The 21,544-nt window shown below is 42.4% G+C and overlaps 1 protein-coding gene across 4 annotated transcripts; it reads right to left on the bottom strand.

The window, feature by feature from the left end:
• Positions 1–5,463: 5,463 nt before the first annotated feature.
• LOC309964194 (acyl-coenzyme A amino acid N-acyltransferase 2-like) lies at positions 5,464–19,575 on the bottom strand. 4 transcript variants are annotated; one of them, XM_082842970.1, is made up of 4 exons: positions 19,288–19,575; positions 9,934–10,433; positions 9,494–9,696; positions 5,464–7,214 (listed from the first exon to the last, which is right to left on the bottom strand). In XM_082842970.1, exons 2-4 carry the CDS (start codon positions 10,394–10,396, stop codon positions 6,621–6,623), a joined length of 1,260 nt encoding a protein of 419 aa, XP_082699096.1. In that variant the 5' UTR covers positions 10,397–10,433; positions 19,288–19,575; the 3' UTR covers positions 5,464–6,620. The 4 variants fall into 4 exon arrangements, with proteins under 4 accessions (XP_082699096.1, XP_082699097.1, XP_082699095.1 ...); XM_082842971.1 differs by lacking the exon at positions 19,288–19,575 and adding an exon at positions 19,136–19,270; XM_082842969.1 differs by lacking the exon at positions 19,288–19,575 and adding an exon at positions 18,536–19,123.
• Between the last annotated feature and the right edge of the window lie 1,969 nt (positions 19,576–21,544).

Genomic DNA, 21,544 nt, shown 5'->3' with positions numbered 1-21,544 from the left:
AGTGGCCTGTTGTTTCATTCTCCATTGTTCCTTTTCCCTAAACATGGTCCCTGCCATTAAAAATTTTAAAGGCAATTTCAGCAAGCTAAGACATAGGCATTCCTAAAGCCCCTTCCTAAAGCCCCTTCCACCTTCTGCATTTTCCTTTGTGTATTAGAGGCCCTCTGACCAATAAGTCGTGTTAACCATCTTTAAATTCTCTGGGCCTCAGGGACTGTATCTGTATATGCCCATAGGCTTTAAAGATTCTCTCTAGAAATTCTGAAGGCTCCTCATTCCGTTTCTGTATTCCCTTCTGTGTTTTATTAAGGCTTCTTTGTTTCGGCCCCCTCTTCACAATCCTGCAAGAATGCAGTCTCGATAATGTCCAAGTTTGGGCCTATCCCCAGCATCACACCCCAGTTAGGATGCACTGCTGGTTCAGCTGTGCTGGCAGCAGCCTGTATCGGGCCGCCAGGGGTTTCTGAATGAAGCTCACCTGCCTCCTCCCCAGCTCTACCCAGCACCATTCTACATGCTCCTGAAATGAGGAGGGTGGTTAATAAATTTTGAACACCGGCCCAGGTCGGGTTGTGGGTTGCAAGAAATCGATGAAAGAAAGTTTTCCATTGTCTTTGGGTCATCTCTATAAGTTGACATACTGTTTAATTCCAATTAAATCTGAAGTTGAAAAAGGAGAATGGGCCCAGGTCAATCCCATTGGCTGCCCCATTTCAGCAATCACACCTCCAGTGGGGACTTGCCTTAAGGGATTTTGCCCCACCTGACAAGATCAAAAAACAAAATCCCGGGCCTTTAACCCAGGTAACTCAACGGCTGTAACCTTTTATATTGTCTGCCCACATCCCACCCCGTGGGTCTCCAACCCACCACCGGGTCAGGATCGCACAAACAACCTGGGCATAGGTGTGTTTCTTTAACAAGGTTACCCAAAAGACATCTTCCAAACCCAAACACCCAAAACCATTTTTTTTTTTTTTTTTTGCGGTACGCGGGCCTCTCACTGTTGTGGCCTCTCCCGTTGCGGAGCACAGGCTCCAGACACGCAGGCTCAGCGGCCATGGCTCACGGGCTCAGCCGCTCCACGGCATGTGGGTTCTTCCCGGACCGGGGCACGAACCCGTGTCCCCTGCATCGGCAGGCGGACTCTCAACCACTGCGCCACCAGGGGAGCCCCCGAAACCATTTTTTCACTGCAAAACGAAACTAAGTGCTGAAGGTTGGTGGCACCTCCCCAGAGAAATCCCAAGGACGGTCCTATTACAAATGGACCAGGCAGCTGCTTGGATTCGTGCACAGGCTCTCAGCACCAGCAAGAGGCCAACAAACCAACAGGCAAAACTCCCATCTGAACTTACCTCCTGGTTGACCCACCAAATTTGTTACTGAGCCAGGTTCATTTTTCAAGAGTCACAGCAAGCCAAAACGCTGAGTCACCAAGGCTCGAAGCAGAGGTTTTACTCCCAAGGCAGGCAAGAGAAGAAACCGGAGAATGAACCTCAAATCCACCTCGCAGAAAATAAGGGGCTGGGTTATTTATGGGATGACCAATAAAGAAGCAGGGAAGGCTGAGGCGTGGGGGGAGTGGGGAAAGGTGATTGGGAAAGGGTGCGCGATAATCGTGGTCCTGCACAGGTGTAGCTAAGCTACAGTCCTCTCTACGTTCAAAAGGTCACCCAGCGGTCACTAGCACCTGCCCAGCTGGAGGGTCGATGGTGCTACCCTTAACTAGCTCAACTTGAACTATACACAACTGAGACTCCAAGGTCCTGGAAAACAACTTAGGCAAACATCTTGTTTAGGCTAGGAGCTGCTTGGAGGACATGCAAGTGTTAAAACGACCTTGATTAATGAAGGCAAGTGAAATGGATTTGACTAATCATTACTCAGTTTCATATAGAACCAGGGGAAAAATAAAAGCAAGGAAATGCGATGAGAAAAGCATGTAAATACATTTTCGAATATTATCTTTATCACACCACATATAAGCTCAAAAAAAACATTTATTAATTGATGGTGGAATCATCACTAATTTGTGTCCAGAATTTGACATCCCCTACCCATACCCCATCTTGTAATCAGGGTGTCTAGAAAACCATTTTATTAGTTAAAATGTTGCTTGGTTAGCATGAAAAAAAAATTCTTTTAAAGGTGAATAGTGTATACAGATCATTGAATAAGCCATGGGAAAGGCCTGCTGCACAGTCCTGGTCCCATGGCTAAGATAACTTTTCTATTGTTGACCCATCTATATTTCCTCTATTGGTGGATTTTGTTCTCTGACCCAGTTTTTCTCATTCAGGGCAATGATGGATATTCACTAAATCTTTCTCCCTGAGGCCAGAACACACCTCTGGTTGGTCTGAATTTTTCTTTCTGTATGTGTGGTATTATCAGTTAAAGTATTGTAAGGCTCTCTGTCTTTGAACTAGTCTGTCTTTTAATATTATGTGTTGAGCTAACCAAACTAAAAAATTATAAAGACACCATATCCAACCTAAATTCTAGTGGAAGCCATAATATAACAGACAAGAGAAGATTGGATTATTTCATCCCTAGCTACTGCGACCTGGGTAGATACTGCTGTCAGGCAGGTGAAATAATAGTTACATGAGTTTTGGAGGAAGACTATAAACTCAATCCCATTGTAAAGTCATCTATACTTGTGTGGGCTTAGGTATGTTAAAACTCCTCAAGGCTTAGTTTACTCACCTGTAAAATGGAAATAATTTAGTGACTACCTATCCTGTGATGGTTAATTTTATGTATCAACTTGACTGAGCCATAGGGATCCCAGTTATTTGGTCAAACGTTATTCTGCATATGTCTGTGAGGGTGTTTTTGGATGAGATTAACATTAAATTCAACAGACTGAGTAAAATAGATTGCCCTCCCTAATATGGGTGGCCCTCACCCAATAAATGGAAAGCTGAAAAGAACAAAAAGTCTGACCTTCCTTTAAAAAGAGGGAACTCCTCCTGCCTAGCTGTTTGAGCTAAGACGTCTGTCTTTTCCTGCCTTCAGTCTCATACTGAAACATCGGCTCTCCTTGGATCTCGAGTCTGCCCGCTTTCGGACTGTAATTTACACTATTAACTATTGTGGATCTCAGGACTTCAGACTCAGACTACAATTACAGCATCAGCTCTCCTGGGTCTCCAGATTGCAGGTTGCAGATCTGGGGACTTAGCCTCCATAACCGCCTGAGCCAATTCCTTATAATAAATTTCTTTCTCTCTCTGTATATTTATCTTGTTGCTTCTATTTTTCTAGAGAACCCTGACTGAGATTTTGGTACTGAGAGTGTTTCTAAAGAAACAGTTTTAAGGATGAATTTTCTGAATTGGTTCTGGTGTTTCTGGAACTGGCTCTTCAACCTGATTAGATTTAAAGTTGCTAATAACTCTATTTCAAGTAGTAAGGAGAATACTGATAGTCTATGGCATGACCTGGAAATGAAGATATGAAAAATATCACCACTGGATACTCCTCATCAACCTCTTATAAGAAGCAAAGGGGGACTTCCCTGGTGGCGCAGTGGTTAAAAATCCGCCTGCCAATGCAGGGGACATGGGTTCAAGTCCTGGTCCGGGAAGATCCCACACGCTGCAGAGCGAATAAGCCCATGCGCCACAACTACTGATCCTGTGCTCTAGAGCCCGCAAGCCACAACCACTGAGCCCGCATGCCACAACTACTGAAGCCCACGCACCTAGAGCCTGTGTTCCGCAACAAGAGAAGCCACTGCAATGAGAAGCCCGGTCACTGAAACGAAGAGTACTCCCTGCTCGCCACAACCAGAGAAAGCCCGCGCACAACAATGAAGACCCAATGCAGCCAAAAATAAATAAATTAAATAAATTTAAAAAAAAAACCTAAAAATAGAGCTACTATATGACCCAGCAATTCCACTCCTAGGTGTATATCTGGAGAAAACCATATTTCAAAAGGATGCATGCACCCCAATGTTCATTGCAGCACTATTCACAATAGCCAGGACCTGAAAGCAACCTAAATGTCCATCAACAGAGGAATGGATAAAGAAGATGTGGTACATGTATACAATGGAATATTACTCAGCCATATAAAGGAACGAAATACTGCCATTTGCAGAGACATGGATGGACCTAGAGATTGTCATACAGAGTGAAACAAGTCAAAGAGAAAAACAAATGTATAATATCACTTATATGTGGAATATAGAAAAATGGTACAGATGAACTTATTTGCAAAGCAGAAATAGAGTCACAGATGTAGAGAACAAACTTATGGTTACCAAGGGTGGGATGAACTGGGAGATTGGGATTGACATTTATACACTACTATGTATAAAACAGATAACTAATGAGAAACAAATGTATAGCACCGGGAACTCTACTCTATGCTCTGTGGTGACCTAAATGGGAAGGAAATCTTAAAAAGAGTGGATATATGTATACTGCACAGCAGAATGACTGATTCACTTTACTGCACAGCAGAAACTAACACAACATTGTAAAGCAACTATACTCCAATCAAAATTAATTTAAAAATAATAATTATTGGTTCCAAAAAAATTAATATGAAATTAATGGGGTTGTCATGGAGAAAAGATGTAATGCATGCTAAAGTTCTTGTCTGTTGGGGCAGAAAAGTAAATATACCGATTATATCTCTTACTTTTTTATTATGAAGAATTTGCAAGCATACATAAAAGTAGAGAAAACAAACTTCACTATACCGATCATCTGGATATAATAACTTTTCACATTTGCCAGATTCCTGTAGTATTTTAAAACAATCCCCAGATACTGCAACGCTTCACCTCTAAATATGTCAGTATGCATCTCTAAAAAGTTACTTTTTTACATAACCCCAATACCATTTTGACCCCTAACAAGATAACAATTTCATAGTATCGTTTAATATCCAGTCATATTCAGAGTTCTCTAATTATCCCCCAAATGTCTTTTTACAGTTACTTTGTTCAAACCAGGCCCACACATAGCATTTGGTTGATATGCCTCTTAAGTCCCTTTTAATTTTGAACAATCCCCCAGCTCACTCCAATGCAAAAAGGAAAGCAAAATCCCACAAAGTGAAAAATTCCATATTTTTTCATGCAATTAACTTGTGAAAAGAGACAAGGTGAGTTGGTAATTAACTTGTGAAGAGACCAGGTCATAGAATGATGGACAATCTCTGTTTGTCTCCTTGTAGCACCATTTAAGTTGTTCACTAACTACCACATTAGTAAGAAGTTTGATCTAAGGGCTTGATTAGCTTCAAGTTGAACAGTGTTGTTAGAAATAGTTCTAAGCAGTGCTGGGCGCTCCACATTACATCTTGTCATGAACCACAACAAGTCAAATTGACCATTTTTAGAGATGCTAAATTTGATCAGTGGGTTCAGGTGGAGACAATCTGACCCCTCCATTGCAAAGTGAGGTCCTTATAACCAGCAAGTTATCTACAGGATGATACTTTGTACTTTGGTAAAATTACTCTTGGGTTTAAGGGTGGGGGGAGGGAGGAAGCAAATCAGAAACTATTTAGACATTAACAAAATGAGAACACTGCATATCAAAAAGCCAGGAAAACACAAATATGGCAGAAGGAATGAACTTATTTCAAAGAAGCATACACTGATGAATCAGGAAAAATTAGATTTGACCAATAAACAACCCAAAAGCTATTTTAAGAAAAGGTTAATAAAATAGACAAATATTTAGCAAGTCAGACTGAAAGGAAAAGGAGAAAGCATGCAAATAAACAACAGGGGATATGTAAAAAATTATAAGAGAAAAATGTGTTCCAGAAAATAGGGGTGAAATTCTGAGAAAATATAAATGACTAGGTTGGCTTCAAAAGAAATTTTAAAGCCCAAACTAGTCAATATGAGAAACTGATCTAGTAGAATTAGATGAATAAGCAAAATTAGTCCATTAATGAATGCAATTCACCACATTAACAGATTATAGGAGAAAAGCATCATGAAAATGATAATAGCTAACTCTGATATCTAATCACTTTAAATATAGCTAATATCTAATCACTTTAAATATAGCTCATTTAATTTCACTAAATGCTCCAAAGGCACTTGAGCATTTAGCCCCACTCCTGATTAAAATTATAAAAAAGAAATATATTTTAGGAATAAAAAGAAGCATCACTATTCTAAAAAAGAATTAACGTATCTACTGGAAATCTCTAGCAAGGATTACCCTTGATGGTGGCATCAGGAACTTTTCATATCAAATGTCAAATTCAACCCACAATGGTTTAAACAGAAAATGATTTCACAAGTGACTTCAAAGTTTCAGAACATTCATCTAGATTGGCAATACCTGGATCCAAGGTTTCCCTTACCGGGGTACAAAAGGTTATTCAATTTGCAAGGGTATCACAATTTTGAAATAGCAACATACCTGGTGCATATAAACCAAGATTCAATTTACAAAAATTCAAAGCACATACAATTTTGTCAGAAATATTTCAGATGCACCTGATTCTTTGACTTTGTCCAACTTCCTTCCAGTTGATTCAAGATGACTGTGAATCTAGAGAAATCAAGAGTCCCCTCTCCCACCCACATCCCTGCCTTATCCAATTTTTTTGTTTCTCCTCCCCTATCATCACCCTTAGAGTGTGCTTCTGCTCTGAACAAGGTGTTGCCTGAAGAATTTCTGGATCTCTCCCCAGGCGTGCTCCTGGGCTGCCGCGTGGCCCACAGGGTCCCCCCCCCAAAGCAGGGGGCAGAAGAGGCCGCGGCTCCAGGACGCATAGCACAGGGGCAAATAGGGCGGCTCTATGAGGTGGCCCGCCCCGGGGTAGAGCAGCATCCTTCCGTTGCTTCTGCCGTGCCTCCGCAGCTGGTCCAGGGCTTGCTCAGCGTACTCTCTGCTATTGAAGCATTCGTCATCCTCCCCTATAATGAAGAGGATCGCACCCTGGGCCTTTTCAATAGGAAGCACACTGTGTTGATTCAGTGCATCTCGGGGGTTCCCCTTATAGTGACGGAGGCACAAAGCGCCCATGATGTTGAACTCCATGCGCTCCGGCAGCGAGGGGATGGGTGTTATAACCAGATCCCGGTACTTGAGCGGAAATTCAAAGATGGCATTGCACCCATTGATGCAGACAGTGGCTGCCACCTCCTTCAGGTAGCAGGCCATGGCCAGCCCAATCTCTGCACCTTTGCTCACAGAGATCACTCCAATTCCTGGCTTTTGGATCTGAAGGAGAAAATAAAGGAAACCCATTACAGGACATTCTCTGAGAAGGAGCTGTCCTACAGGCCAGTAAGCTAGTATGATGGGAAGAGTTTGAAAATGTGGGGTGGGAGTCCTGGCACTAAGGTTTACTGGCTTTGCGACTGAGAGAGAATACTACCTACTTACCCTCCCTAAGCCTTACTGTCTTATGGGGGTGATAATATTACCTACCTTGTAGGACAGTTATGAAGATTAAGTGAAAAAATAGAAATTAAAACTCTTCACCCAAAGCAGAGCTCTATAAAGGCAAAAAGGGTCTAATACACCAGCAACATTAGACATCACAAGAGCAGAGGCAGGTAAGATTTTTGAAGAATCTAATTCTTCTCTCCAGCTAGTAAAAGAGGTGTCCCAGTTTCTTTCAAATATTAGGTAAGTGTAATTCATACTTAAATAGCATTTTACAGCTACAAAGGATTTGCATATTTGTTAAAACAAAGGCAAACAAATCCTGGAAGGATTGGGAGTGTAAAGATGAAAGACTTAGATTCTGTAAAAAATTGAATGTCAGTTCCCAGTCCACTAGGAAAAGTAGTAGGTCACAGGAGGGAGTCCTTAACTTTGTGGTGGGCCCAGGGACCAGAGGGAAGGGAAGAAGTCTGAGGGATGAATGAGGAGAGGAAGGGCATTCTGGACAAACAATAGCAAACACATAGTGACCCTGTGTGTTAACTTTGCTCACAGTTGTATCCCCAGCACCTTTCTATCATCAGAATCAGCTGAAAAAAAAACTTTTAAAACTTGAGCTTTCTGAGATCCAGTTTTTTTGTTTGTTTGTTTGGTTTTGTTTTGTTTTGTGGTACGCGGGCCTCTCACTGTTGTGGCCTCTCCCATCGCGGAGCACAGGCTCTGGACGCGCAGGCCCAGCGGGGCACGAACCCGCGTTCCCTGCATTGGCAGGCAGATGCTTAACCACTGCGCCACCACGGAAGCCCCTAAGATCCAGTTTTTTGAGAGCTACTTCAGTAGGTCTGAGTGGGCCCAAGAATCTGATACTATAAAATATCCCCAAGGAAATCCAGTGTGCCTCCACATCTGGGAACCATCCACGTGAGGAGTGGATTGGGAAGTGAGGGAGGAGGGCTATAAATGGAGACGGGAAATTGATTAATGCACTATTGCAGCATCACAGCTGAGCAATGATGAGGGACTAAAACAGCGGCAGGGAGGGTGAAGAGGGTGTGATGTACTGAGAAAGAACCTAAAACACTTTGGGATGGGTTGAGGGTGTGGGGAAAGGAAGAGGGAAGAAACCAGATGGGCACAGGTGACAAGGTGGATTTATTGAGCGTTTACTATATGCTCGGCCCTCCAACAAGAAAACGGGGATTCAGGAAGTGTAAGTCTCGCTCAAGGTTACAACAGTATCAAGGGGGCAGAGGTGGGAATTGAACCTCTTCTGTGGAATCTGACTACAAATTGAATTTTGGCAATTGCCCTTTCTCCTCATACAATGTCACAAATAGTTAAATTTGAAGTGAAAAAAAAAATTAACTTGAAAACATTTTACCTGGGATTTAATTCCTTCTAGGCAATCCTTTAAACAGAGCCAAATATGCTTAGGAAAATCACGTGTATATTTGATTATGATGATGATAAGACTGAAGATGAGGATACCGGTGATGCTCCAATAGCAAACATATCCTATCTCTTCTTGAGAAGAGTCAAGGCTCCAGGAGAGAACGATGTAAGTTGGGGAGTCAGGATGACTTAACGGTTTGGAGCAAAGACATTGCCCCAAGGGCTCTGTCACTTACTGGCCGTGGAGTGTTGGCCTCTTACTTAACTGAGATGGGTATGCCTTCTCATCTGAAAAATGAGGACCATGTCAAAAGTACTAATTTCGCACAGTAATTATGAGCATTAAATGAGATAGTGCATATAAAGTATTTAGCATAGAGTCTAACAAATAGTCACTTAATAGAAACATTAGGTGATACGGTTGTTTTACCCTGTCAGGTTGAACTGTAAGAAATACCTGATATTTGAACATTTCTGAACTAGCAAATGAAGAGAATCATCATATACCCACCATTTATTGTCTTCTTTGTGCCAGTAAGCACTAAGCTGATCCTAATCAACTCAACAATCCTACAAGGTACGTATTATTATCTGCATTTTCACTCAACTGTGTGTGCCCAAGTCTAAACAGACTGGTGATATAGGCAGAATGGACATTTGTGATTTTTGATTTTTTTGGCTATAATGTTGCCAGGTAAAATGAAAAGTATTTTAAATACCTTGGGATGAGCTAGTAGCAAGTTGGCAGCTTCCTCAAAATACTCCAGGTCCACCTCCTGCAACTGCTTGGGCAGGTCTGCGTAGGCAAAATATGCTAAGGCCAGCACTGCAAAGCCGTGGGCGGCCAGAAGACTGGCCCGATACTCAACTAGACCCCCGATGCCCCCAAACAAATCAATGAGTCCTGGGAAAGGGCCTGCCCCTAAGAGCAAGAAAAAAGAGAAGAGAATGATATCACAAAGAGCAACAAGAGGGTCGAGTAGGTGCCAGCAAAAGTACAGGCTGAGCAGAATGAATTCCACCGTCACACACACAACGAAACGGCTTATTACTTTTAAAATATTGTGGGAAATACTAGTTTGCCAACAGTTTGATGCCCTTTGTTTTTGTTTTTATTTCCATGAACCATGTCTTCTAGATCATAAAAGATTAGTCTCACCTGGAGGGAGGAAAAGGGCTCCTCGCACACGACCTTCTTGGACCTGCACCCGCTGCATCTGAGGGCTGGAGAACCAACGCTGCACCACCTGGCTGGCCCTGGGCTGAACCTCCCCTGACTTTTGTATATAAACGGAGTCATATAGCTCCAGAGTGATCCAAAAGGGGCTGTTCATCACATCTTTCTTAATCTGCCTCTCAAAAGCCTTCTCAGGCTTCAGAGACCAGAAGAGGCCCATAGGGTGGACCCCCACGTAGTGGCCGCCCAAGGCAGGAGCCTGCTTCAGGTCCAGCTCACCAGCCTTGCTGGCCCTGTAGAAGGCTCTGGACTGGTACAGATTCCCCTTCTCATCCTTCATAGATGCCATGAGTGTCACCGTCTGCAGTGGGGGCAGGCCTGTCACTCGGATGTGCACGGGCTCATCCGCGAGGGCACTTGCCGGGGTGGCTGTCAGCTGGAACATTGGCAACCGGCAAAGGGACCAAGTGGTATTTCCTACCCTGCAGTGAAAGAGAAAACTCTGAGTTGGAGACTTCAGTTCCAAGGAAGAAGCCCAGACAAGGCTTATATTAGGTCTGGCCAAGGCAGATTTCTGGATACTAGTGCAAAATACACAGGACATTTGGAGGAGGGAAAATAGGGTGTTGCAGACAGTATTCATTATTCTCATTTTACATATGAGGAAACAGGTTAAGTGACATGCTCAAAGTCTTGTAAATAATTAATAGTAGAACCTGAAATTCAAGCTAGGTCTGACACTACAGCCTCCTGTCTTATCCATTACAACACTGTAGGAAATCTTAGTTTTGTGGTTTTGAGTAAGTTGAGCTTCATATCTTCAGTTGAGATCATTCCCAGGTGACCTATTTCACTGGTGTTTGTTAGGATCCGAGGGGGTAATGCATGATTAAGGGTTTATTGGAAGGATCAGTGCTGCTTTTCAACTCCCATACCTACATAAACAAGAAACATGTTATGCTGTTGTTTCTTTCTTTCTTTTCTCTTTTTTCAGTTTCCAATCCCTCCCTGCCATTGTAAGACGGACTGCCAGCTCTTTTCAGAGTTCCCATTATTTGTTCTTTTTAAGGGAAAATAAAACTTCATGATCTGCTTTTGTGGCTTTCCAACAGAGTGATAAACATAAAATATTGTTTGTAGCAAAGAGAATGAAATATACATTTGATCAGCTATTTCATACTCTCCTCATTTTATGAGCAAAATTTGGGGGTACTCTCTCCCTCCTTCCTCCCTCTGTACATTCCTTCTTTCTTTACTTTCCCTCCTTTCTTCTATACCTCATTCCACAAGGGATTTGAACCTGCTTATAGATAAAGGAGGCATAAACAAATAAAAATAAAATAGGATCTGGGAAAATATGAAGTAGCATCAGAGACACTGAATGAATGACAGCCAAAGGAAAAAAGGCAATCTCTCAGTTGTGTTGTTCTAATTAGTCTCATAGAAAGGGTTACCAGTTTCTCAAAGGAAAGGAAAAAGTGAGGCCTTTCCAATATTTTCCTAAAAGAAATTTCTCATATGAAACTTTGACATAGGTATGCATCATTTTTCCAACAGTATCTTCACACAAATGGTAGTAACAGGTGTTCTCTCAGAAAGCTTGATCCTCCAAGGGATCCTTGATTTTATTTTACAGAGGAATGCAAAGTGAAGCCTTTGGGGTTTAGATTTGTGAGCAGAAAAGATTCTGGAGAAAATAAACAGGCTCTGGCAGTGCAGGGGCAGAAGAGGGGTTTTAATGCCCAGTTCTTCACTGTTGAAAGCAGGTCTTTGGAGGAAAGAGAGGGTCAAGGAAAAATGCCTTTTGTGCTTCTTTTAAGAAAGTGATTTTCTGCAAAGGACGCACTCCCTCCCACCTGACCCCCATCAACAACCAGCATTACTGACCATTTCAAAACTCATGGTCAATAGAATAATTTGGAATAAATAGAATGACTGTGAATGTTTTCCCTCAATACCAGCAGAGTTCTTGGCAGAAGAAGGTGGCATCAATTCAAACTTCCTGGGTCTTTCATATGTATCAGGGAAATGGGACCTGTAATATGAATAAGAACACCCCACATCCCATGTGACATTTCAGTGCTCCCTTGGTATTTTCTGATCTGGTCCTTCCTATAACTCTCTGTATCTGCTCTTTCCTTCTTCCCAAAAAGAGATCATTAAGAAGGGGTACTTGCGTGCCCTATTCCACAAATTCTTCTTCCTTCTCAAAACTTCTATATAATTTATTGACTCGATATAGATTTGGTTTTCAAATTGAATTAATTTGAATTAATTAACATAAGTATTCTCCTGCATTCCTGTGTGCATCCCGCATCTGGTCTTATTCTTCCAGGTGGACTGCAAATTCTTCAAGGGCAGCAACTATGTGTTAAAACTTTAGGAATCCTATTGATACTCATATAGTAAATTATACAATGTACATGCTTCAGAGTTATGAAATTCATAACAGGGGCAGGAAAAAATAGCACCAAAAATGTAATTAAAATACTTTACTTACATAGTGCTTTTGTAATATAAAATATTAGAGTCTCTTCCCAAGTCAGGGTCCCTCTTTATCTGAGAACTGCTCCTTAAAGCCCAGAGATGGACCCTCAGCAGCTATGTTTATACCATGTGACCTCCACCCCGGGGGGCCGTTGCTGACAGGATCAGGACTGGACACCTGATTCAAGGTGTGCCAGGGATGTTCCCCCCTTGCCAATTTGGAATGGAGACCCAGAGTCACCAGTCACTCTATCAAGGTAAGGACTAAAGGTGTAGCAAGAAGGCACCTAGGTAGCAAAATTTACTTGCATGACCAAGTCCCTGAAGTCCTGAAATTTTGCACTCCAGGTGCCCTCTTGCCTCAGCCTAGTCTTAGCCTTGGACTCTTTTTACGTGGCTGTATCCATAAAATTCAGAAGCTGTAACCAGATAATCACAGAAAGACAGTCTTGCAGTAGAGTGTGGGAGTTTGAGGAAAGAGAGAAAGATACAGGGACAAAGAGAAATTAGATTGCGCCTATCCTGAGAATCCCCTGAAGAAAGAAAGGGTAGGTCATTTAGAAGGTCTGTGGTTATATAAATAAGTGTCAGAGAAAAGAAAGATGGAAGAAGATAGGTTTCAGAAGACTTCAGTCTTTGAAAGGAATCTATCTTAGAGCTAGAATTTTATTTTGGGGTCTCAGCACTTAGCTGACTATGCTTACTGTTTTGTCTCCTAATTTTTCTGGAGCTCCTGTTAAATGTGTTAAATTATTGATTCTGACTTCTCAGAAATTCCCCATAATGGTCATTAGTATTCTATGTCTAGATTTTTGCCATTTGCACCAAGGTATATGCAAGGGGTTAGATTATAATGAAATTTCCTATAAGAAGCAGGCGTTCTCCCAAGAGCACGTGAAACAAAGAGAGAAAGAGAGAGAGAGGTCACTTGATAAGTCAACAGTGTGTGCTTGTGAATGGTGTGTCAGGTTTCCTGACCAAAGACTAGGAAGCAGCCACATGATCAGCAATCCCACAGTCACTGCCTTTGGAACATGGGCTAAACAAAGTCACTTTTCACAGGCTGACAAGATAGGGTGTGCCCGCATGAAGATCTGGTAGGGATCCAAGGCACAGTCTGACAGATTACCTCTTCAGAAGCTGGTTGTAAGTCTATCAGACCTCAGACTTATTCAAGCCTTGTGCCATCTGTTCTTTATATAACACCCCCTTATATATTCAAGAAACAAGAAAAATCCAGGATTTAAATACATACACATGGGGACTTCCCTGATGGTCTAGTGGTAAAGAATCCGCCTTCCAATGCAGGGGACATGGGTTCAATCCCTGGTTGGGGAACTAAGATCCCACATGCCACGGGGCAACTAAGCCCACACGCTACAACTTCTGAGCCCGGGAGACTCAACTAGAGAGCCTGCGTGCTGCAAACTACAGAGCCTATACGCCACAGCTAGAGAAGAGAAAAACCCACATACCACAACTAGAGAGAAGCCTGAGCGCTGCAACAAAAGATCCCACCTGCTGCAACTAAGACCCAACGCAGCCAAAAATAAATAATACATACATACACTTGTACACACATACACACACACACACACACATACATGAAAGAAGATTTGATACCTATACACCAGGGATTCTCAACTGGGTTTCTGAGGAACTCTGAGGCTCTGCAAAATGTCACTAGGGTTTCCACAAGAGCTCTTAATTGGAAAAATGAGAAACAGTTTTTGAACTTCAAGTGTGATGTGATGATAGTGCATGCAATGATGGAGGGAGACAGTCACTGAGCTGTTCCTTTACATGTTGTTCAGCCCCATAGGGTGGTGTGTGAAAGGACCACATACAATTGGCTGAGACCATTCTCAGTTTGGGATGCAAGATTAGGGGAGGCTGTTGATGGCTAGTGGCGAGCTCGATGTGGAGAAGAACATGGTGGGCTGATGTGTGCCTCTCCTTCCTGAATTACCTCCTCCAAACTCCCCTTATGCTCCGTGGACTGAGTTAAAGGAGTGAACAAACTCTATTGGTGTAATATGGAAGGAAAGTTGCATTCCGAAAAATGAATTTTTACACACTGTAGTCAGCTGCACCCTGACACTTTGTTATTTGTAAACATTGTGAAGTGTGGATAGTGTAAGAAGAGAATTTTCATACGGAATTTTTTTAGGGAATTTTTCTCATTTTGTTACTTATTATGAAACTCTTTTATATTTCAGTAAGCATTCCAAATATGTCTGATGGTCCAATGGAGTGATAAATTTGAGGGTAAATTTAAAATGGGAAGAAGGGCATTGAAGGACTAGGGACAAATCTCAGAAGATTAGTGATGGAGAACTGCCATTTTCTGAGTCATTTGACAAGAGGCCACACACTGAAACACTCTGTCTTTACAGTGAAGCTACTTATCAGTGGAATTTACATCAGCTGGTAATACAAGTTGTCCTGTTGCATTGGGTATGGTCTTTAACAAACAACTAAAAAATGCAGCAATGGCTCCAGGAAAATGGAAAAGACAAATAAAATATCACAATTATTTGACAAGTAAAGGGGCTGGTAATTTTAAGTGGCCTTTGGAATTCAGCTCTCCCCTCATTGCCCTTTTTTCTGTAACAGCAAACAACTATTGAGCACTTACTAATGGCTAGTCACTGGGTAATATGAATCCACATAGTAAAGTCTTTTCACTTTTCAGTACCCTTTTATGACCATTATTTCTCTTGACCCTTGCAAAAAACCTGTGGGAATAAAAAATTATTATTATCCTTACATTGTAAATTAGGAAATTGAGCTCAGCTAGTTAAATGACTTACCCAAGCTTGCCTATGTTGTTAATGATGAAGCAAGAATTTTAACCAGTACCGTCTGACCCTACATATAAACCTTACTTATCTTCCCCAGATGAGGGTAGACATATGAGAGCTCATTCTTTTCCTAGCCTCCCCCTCTTGTTTTTCTTTCCTACTTCTTCTTTGACCTTAACTTCATCTTTCCCTTTCCCTAACTCTGAAGCTTTTAGTTAAAATATATACCCTGGTGTACAGGGTGGCAGGACTAGTAATGGAATAGTAGGAGTAAACTTTAGTCCACAAACCCACATGTGCATGAAATGTAATTTTTTTTCTATTTTTCTAAATTCAGAGTAATTTCTATTTTGAGTCCTTGTTCCTCCAGATGGCAGAGATATAATCACAGAATTCAGAGCATCCTGCTTTTCCTGGGAGCTCAAGGAAGTTCCCTGTGACTGTGGCAGTGCTCAAAGACTTGGGGTTGGGAGACCCTATTCATATGTTACTATGCATTCTTCTAAACCTGTTTTACGATGGATACCAGTGGTTCCAAATTCAGATACCTATAGGGGCCAGGCAGGTAATATAAATTTGTAGATAAAGGACAGAGATGAACAAAATGTAAGACTGCAGTGAACCTAAGACTACCTGCCCATCTAAGGCATTCAAATGTATTCTATTAAAAAAATGCACACACACAAAACTACCCAACAACAACCACCAACCAACCAAAGGAAAAAACAACCCAAGGCGTGGACCAAACGAAAGACACCAAATGAAATACACCCATTTGTGACTTCTGAAATTCACATCATCTATTAGGCTTTTTGCAACATAAAGGCCAGGAAAAAATTTTTGTTTTTCTCTTTCCTGAAGCAATAAGTATCAACTGATCTCCCTCTGGAGGAAGAAGGAAAACAAGGTCAAATAAAAATACAAGAATGTGGGGATGGGAAGTGGGAGTGAGGACTCAGCCATTCATATTTCCAGTGGTATATGGCAAGTTAACCCTGCCCTCAAACCTTCTTGTCACCTCTCACCATGCTGAATCTTTACAATCTTTTCCTGCTTTCCCTGCATTCCATTTCTATTGTCTTATTCTAATTGAATCCCAACTAATCCACATACTGCTATAGGGATTAATATCTTTGTTAGTTGTTAAGGCTTATTGCCTGCCAGGGCCCGTCCCTCACAGATTTTCAAAATAAGTTGTAAGAAGACTTAAAACTTATCCTGTTCAACACTCAATTGTCATTATCATCAATGAAGCACCTACACTGTGCGGGGACACCCAGATGAAGAGGGCTGTCCCTCCTCTGGGCTCTCTCTCTACCATGTCTCCCAGAGCACTTAATTCTTGAACTTAATATTAATGAGTAATGTATGCTGTGTGTACTCTCTCCTGTTACTTTGTAAATTTCTTGAAGGCAGGATCCTGTCTGATGTGTCTTTGTCACTTTCACTGCACAGGAGCTCTTCACATCCCATGTATTCATTAAATGATTGTGGATTTTCCTCTCCATTCCCATAAACTCTCATCCTTTTACCCAATTATTTCTCTCTCCTAACAGTTGCTTTTGCTCCCCAGTCTAATCTCGACAATGTTGTCAGACAGATCTTTATAAAACTCAAAAATAATCAATTTTCTCATCTGCTTTAAACTTCCAGTGGCAGCCAGATTCATTTGAGGATAAAGTCTAAATCTTTTGTCTTAGCACTTAAGACTCTTTGCAGGGGAATGGCTCTACCATAGCACCCTCGAGACCTTCCATGTTTCCACAGGAACAGCTTGAACCACCATATGACCTAAATCTGGGTGGAATGCCTTGTGATCCTCCCAGGAGCATGGCATGAGAAGCAGTCTTTACAAGAGGCTTCACAAGACAGTTTTCCCATCTGTCTCTCCCTATCTTGTGGGAGGCTGCCATGAGGCAGCTTTCCCATCCACCTCCCTGGTTCCAGAGAGGCATGGGACTCTCCATCTCATACTTACACCCCTTTAGGGCAGAGCTGCAGGCTCTAGGACCACTGAGTTGCAGTCTAGGATCAACTCCTCAGCCACTGAATATCTCACAACTCTGTTGAAGACGTCTGGTTCCTTTTGCTTCAGTTCCATCCTTTTGGTGGGTGAGACAAGGACCCAGAGAGCTGCACCCTTGGCACCTCTTGCCTTCACTGCCTATATAAGTAATAAACTGTCTGAATCTAAAAGGGGCTCCTTAGTTCTTTTCCAGCTGAACCTGTCAGTCTTGGACTTGGACTTCCCTTTGTGTTTGACACGCTTTATCATCTAATTCAATCAAAGCCTTTCACCACCACCCCCCAATCTATTTACTAGTCTAAGCAACCATCTCATTACAAACTAGCATAGGATATTGTCAAAATCTGCTTCTTTATCTGTCTCTCCCTTTTCTGCTCTATCCAATATAGTACCCACTAGCCATGTACAGCTATTTAAATTTCAATTCACTTAAAAATGCATGAAATTGACATTTAAAATTTAGCTTCTCACTCACACTAACCACATTTTAATTGCTCAGTAGCCACATGTTACTAGTGGCTACTGTATTGGACCATGTAGCTATAGAATATTCCCATCACCACAGAATATCCTACTGGACAGCACTACTCTGGATTGTAAAGTATTCCTCACGGGCAAGAATTATACCTTGTTCAACACTCTACTTCTCAGTTCCTAGAATAGTGCCAGTACATAGTGATCGCTCAGTAAATGTTTGAGGAATGAAGTGAAAGAATAAATGATAGATAAAAAAGCACACAAAAAAAAGTTGAGTGACATATCTCAGAGAGAGTGTGAAGACAGAACAGAAGCCCAGTTGAATATTTATAGGCTACTTCTGAAGATGGAAAATTCCTCAAAATCCAATGGGATACAATTTCCAGGGTTCCTCATTTCTTTGCAGCAGAAGGCAGGACTGTCCATGAAACAGTTAATGTACACTGCAGACTGTCAGTGAAACCAAAGATAGAAAGCAGCCAGAGGGCAAGAAACAAGAACTCAGCTGCCTCTCACAGGCATAGCCTCCTGGTGGCTGGAGAGGGAGCCCTCAGCAAAATGGAAGCAATCTGATAGGGTCTGAAAGCTGATAGCTGCATTGCTGAGCATGTTTCAGACACCCCCAGAGTCCCAGGGGGAAGGACGGGGATCACGCCTGCACCACTGGGAGACCTTGACCTGTTAGAGGAAGGGCAGTCAAGAACTGGCGGGACATCAACACATCAGAAGGCAGGAAACAAAGAATAAAAGAGAGCGAAAGGTCCCGTGGAAGTTAAAATTACCATATTACCAATCAAGAAACAAAAATTCCATTTCCTTTAGGATCCTGTTGCTTTTCTTCCTTCATCACAGCACTTCCTCCTCCCAATAAATCCCAGAGAAAAATTCTTTGAGTCAAGAAACATCTCTCCAGGGACTTCCCTGGTGACGCAGTGGTTGAGAATCCACCTGCCAGTGCAGGGGACACGGGTTCAAGCCCTGGTCCGGGAAGATCCCACATGCCACAAAGCAACTAAGCCCATGCGCCATAACTACTGAGCCTGCGCTCTAGAGCCCGTAAGCCACTACTGAGCCCACGCACCTAGAGCCCGTGCTCCGCAACAAGAGAAGCCACTGCAATGAGAAGCCCGCGCACCACAACGAAGAGCAGCCCCTGCTCACCGCAACTAGAGAAAGCCTGCACACAGCAACGAAGACCCAAAGCAGCCAAAAATTAATTAATTAATTAATTAATTAAATGTATATAAAAACCAATCTCTCCATTAGTCACATTAGGCTGGACCCTGACTTTTGCAGCCAAGTGTGCATTTCACCTCCAAAATAGTCTCTAAACAGTCTTCTGGTTAGGTTTATGCATCTGACATAAATCAGCGTTTGAACAATAAACTACCTGGGATAGTAATTTCTGGTTCTTCAGAGAACTGTGCTACCCACTGAGGTGAGCGAAACATACACAGAAAGACAAAGCAGCCTTCCCCGGTTCCCTGCTGCTGAAATCAGAAAGCAGACCTTTTCTACTTGGCCACGACAGCCCTGACTCACCCTGAATTCGGCTGCAGGAAGCAGTCTGGAGCGGGATGGCTTACTGAGCCGGCTAGAAGCACTGGACACTTGCCTATTGCTTGCTAATTTAGATCGTTCAAAATACCCCAGCCTACTGTTCAAAGTTGAGATTGTCTCCATAGAAACCATCAGCTGCTCCTTTTTTTTTTTTTTTTTTAAGTTCCCAGGGACAGGGCTACGAGCACGTGCTGCCACAGGGTCTGGGCAGAGGCTCTGTTTAGCTGGTGTGCCTTTCAATCCAGGTGTTTCATAAAGGAATGTTTTATTTCATCACATAGGTCTGGTTTCTACACCTCTTCCCTGGACTCCTCCTCTCAACTCCTGGCTCTCTTCTCCTTTGCTTCAATTCCGTCTCTATCTCCTCCTCTAAGTCAGTGGTCTCTTAGGCAGCTGCCTTTTTAGTGGTTTCTAAGATGAGTCCCAAATATCCATCTTCAGAGTGGTGCGGGTTTCAGACTCATCTGACAAGTCTGTTAAATAAAGACTCCCAGGCCCCTCAGCTGGAGATTCTGACTTGATAAGTTTGGGGTAAGTTTCTGGGATCTGTACTTTTAAAAGCAGATTCTAAAGCATAGCCCAGTTTGCAAACCACTCTTCAAAGGGACAGCAAAAGTCCTCCCCATGCAAAAATGCCTCCTCAGGACCAGAACCCCTGAAATCTGTCCTATTGTTAATCCCATCAGTCAAGCCCATTGTCAAAATATACAAGTGATCCAAGCTACAAATTGCAGACTGTGCGTCCAGGTTGTGAACTCCTGGAGGGAAGGTACCATGTCTTTTAATTTTTGCATCTCTTGCAGCCAGTGGGGTGTAGCTGGCCTCTGGAATCAGAAAGACTTAGATTGGAACGCTGATTCCTTTACATCTGTCATTGTGACTGACCTCAAGCAAATTACTTACCTTTCCTTGGGCTTCTGCTTTCTAACTTGTGAAATGGGAATGGTACAATAAAATGTATTAAAAGTGAAGTATAAGCCTTGAGGAGAAGGGGCCAATATTGGAAGTCATGGGCAGATTGGAATGTCTGGGAGAAGAGGAGGCTGTTTTAGCACACAGCTCTTACACAGGATGAGAGGTACCTTGGCAGGCTAGCAAGGCTCCCAGCTTAGTGACTAATTCCTAGGACTTGATCCAAGGATGGGAGGTGGGCTGGGGAGGAACGCAGCAGAAATAGTGTTGTTTTTACTAAGACTCTAAGAGAAGCACAGGAAAGGGTGCTCCAGCATCCAGGCAATAAAGTGAGATGCATGCTAAGTTGGCACAGAGTCAGACCTTCTTCACTCTGCTGCCTAGAACAGAAGACACCAGGGACCTGGCACTCCATGGACCCTCAAAGAATGTAGCAAATTAAGAGCGGGGACATTGGTGGGAGCACTGGACAGTAAGGTGCTAACCATGTACAAGGGAGGCATTAGCAGTTGTCAGTAGCAGGTGTGAACCATGCAGAAAAGATTGAACTCCTCTGAGGAAGAAGGAATCTACCTCCAGCCTGCCTTCAGACCCAAGACTATAACATCAACTCTTCCCTGGGTCTCCAGCTTGCTGACCCACCCTGCAGATTTCCAGTCCCCACAATCGCATGAGTCAAATCCTTAAAATATCTGTCCCTCTGTCTCTGTCTCTCTTTCTCTCTCTCTCCCTCTCTGTCTCTGTCTCTACGATTATATCAATATATAATTTTAGGATAGAATTTAACTGACATAAGGCAGATTAACAGGAGAAAAGCATACACATTTATTTAGTGTAAGCTTTATGTGACACAGGAGCCCTCACAAGGAATGAAGACCCAAAGCAATGGCAAAACCTACCTGTTTTATATTAGATTGAACAAAGAGAGGCAATTGTGGAAAAGTAATTATACTATGTGCGGAGCCTAAAGGAAGATAAGAATTGTTTTTAACAAGGTCTATTTGTATAGAATTATCTCAGTCTCAATTTCTTGTCCTTGATGATAAGAATGTTACTTTCCTTCTGGTGTAGGGAGGACACCTTCCATCTGGGAGTTTTATCTCCTGCTTTTAGGAAGAAAAGGGGGAGGGTCAGAGGGGCTCTCTTGCAGCTGCTGTTTTTCTAAAGTGCTAGTATTTTTATGGCAAAGAGGCCTATTTTGGGATGATATATTCTGGTCTCCTTAGAAGGAGAGGAAAGAAAAGCAGCAAAAATAAGTGATTATGGAATGAAGACTATTCTGGTGGGTGAAAGTCACCAGGTGTACTTAAGGGATTTCATTGAACTT

The sequence above is a fragment of the Leucopleurus acutus genome (genome assembly GCF_964270905.1).
Source record: "Leucopleurus acutus genome assembly, chromosome: 7".
Lineage (NCBI taxonomy): Eukaryota > Metazoa > Chordata > Mammalia > Artiodactyla > Delphinidae > Leucopleurus > Leucopleurus acutus.
The sequence above is the reverse complement of the archived record's forward strand: the minus strand, read 5'-3'. Positions and strand labels throughout refer to the sequence as shown.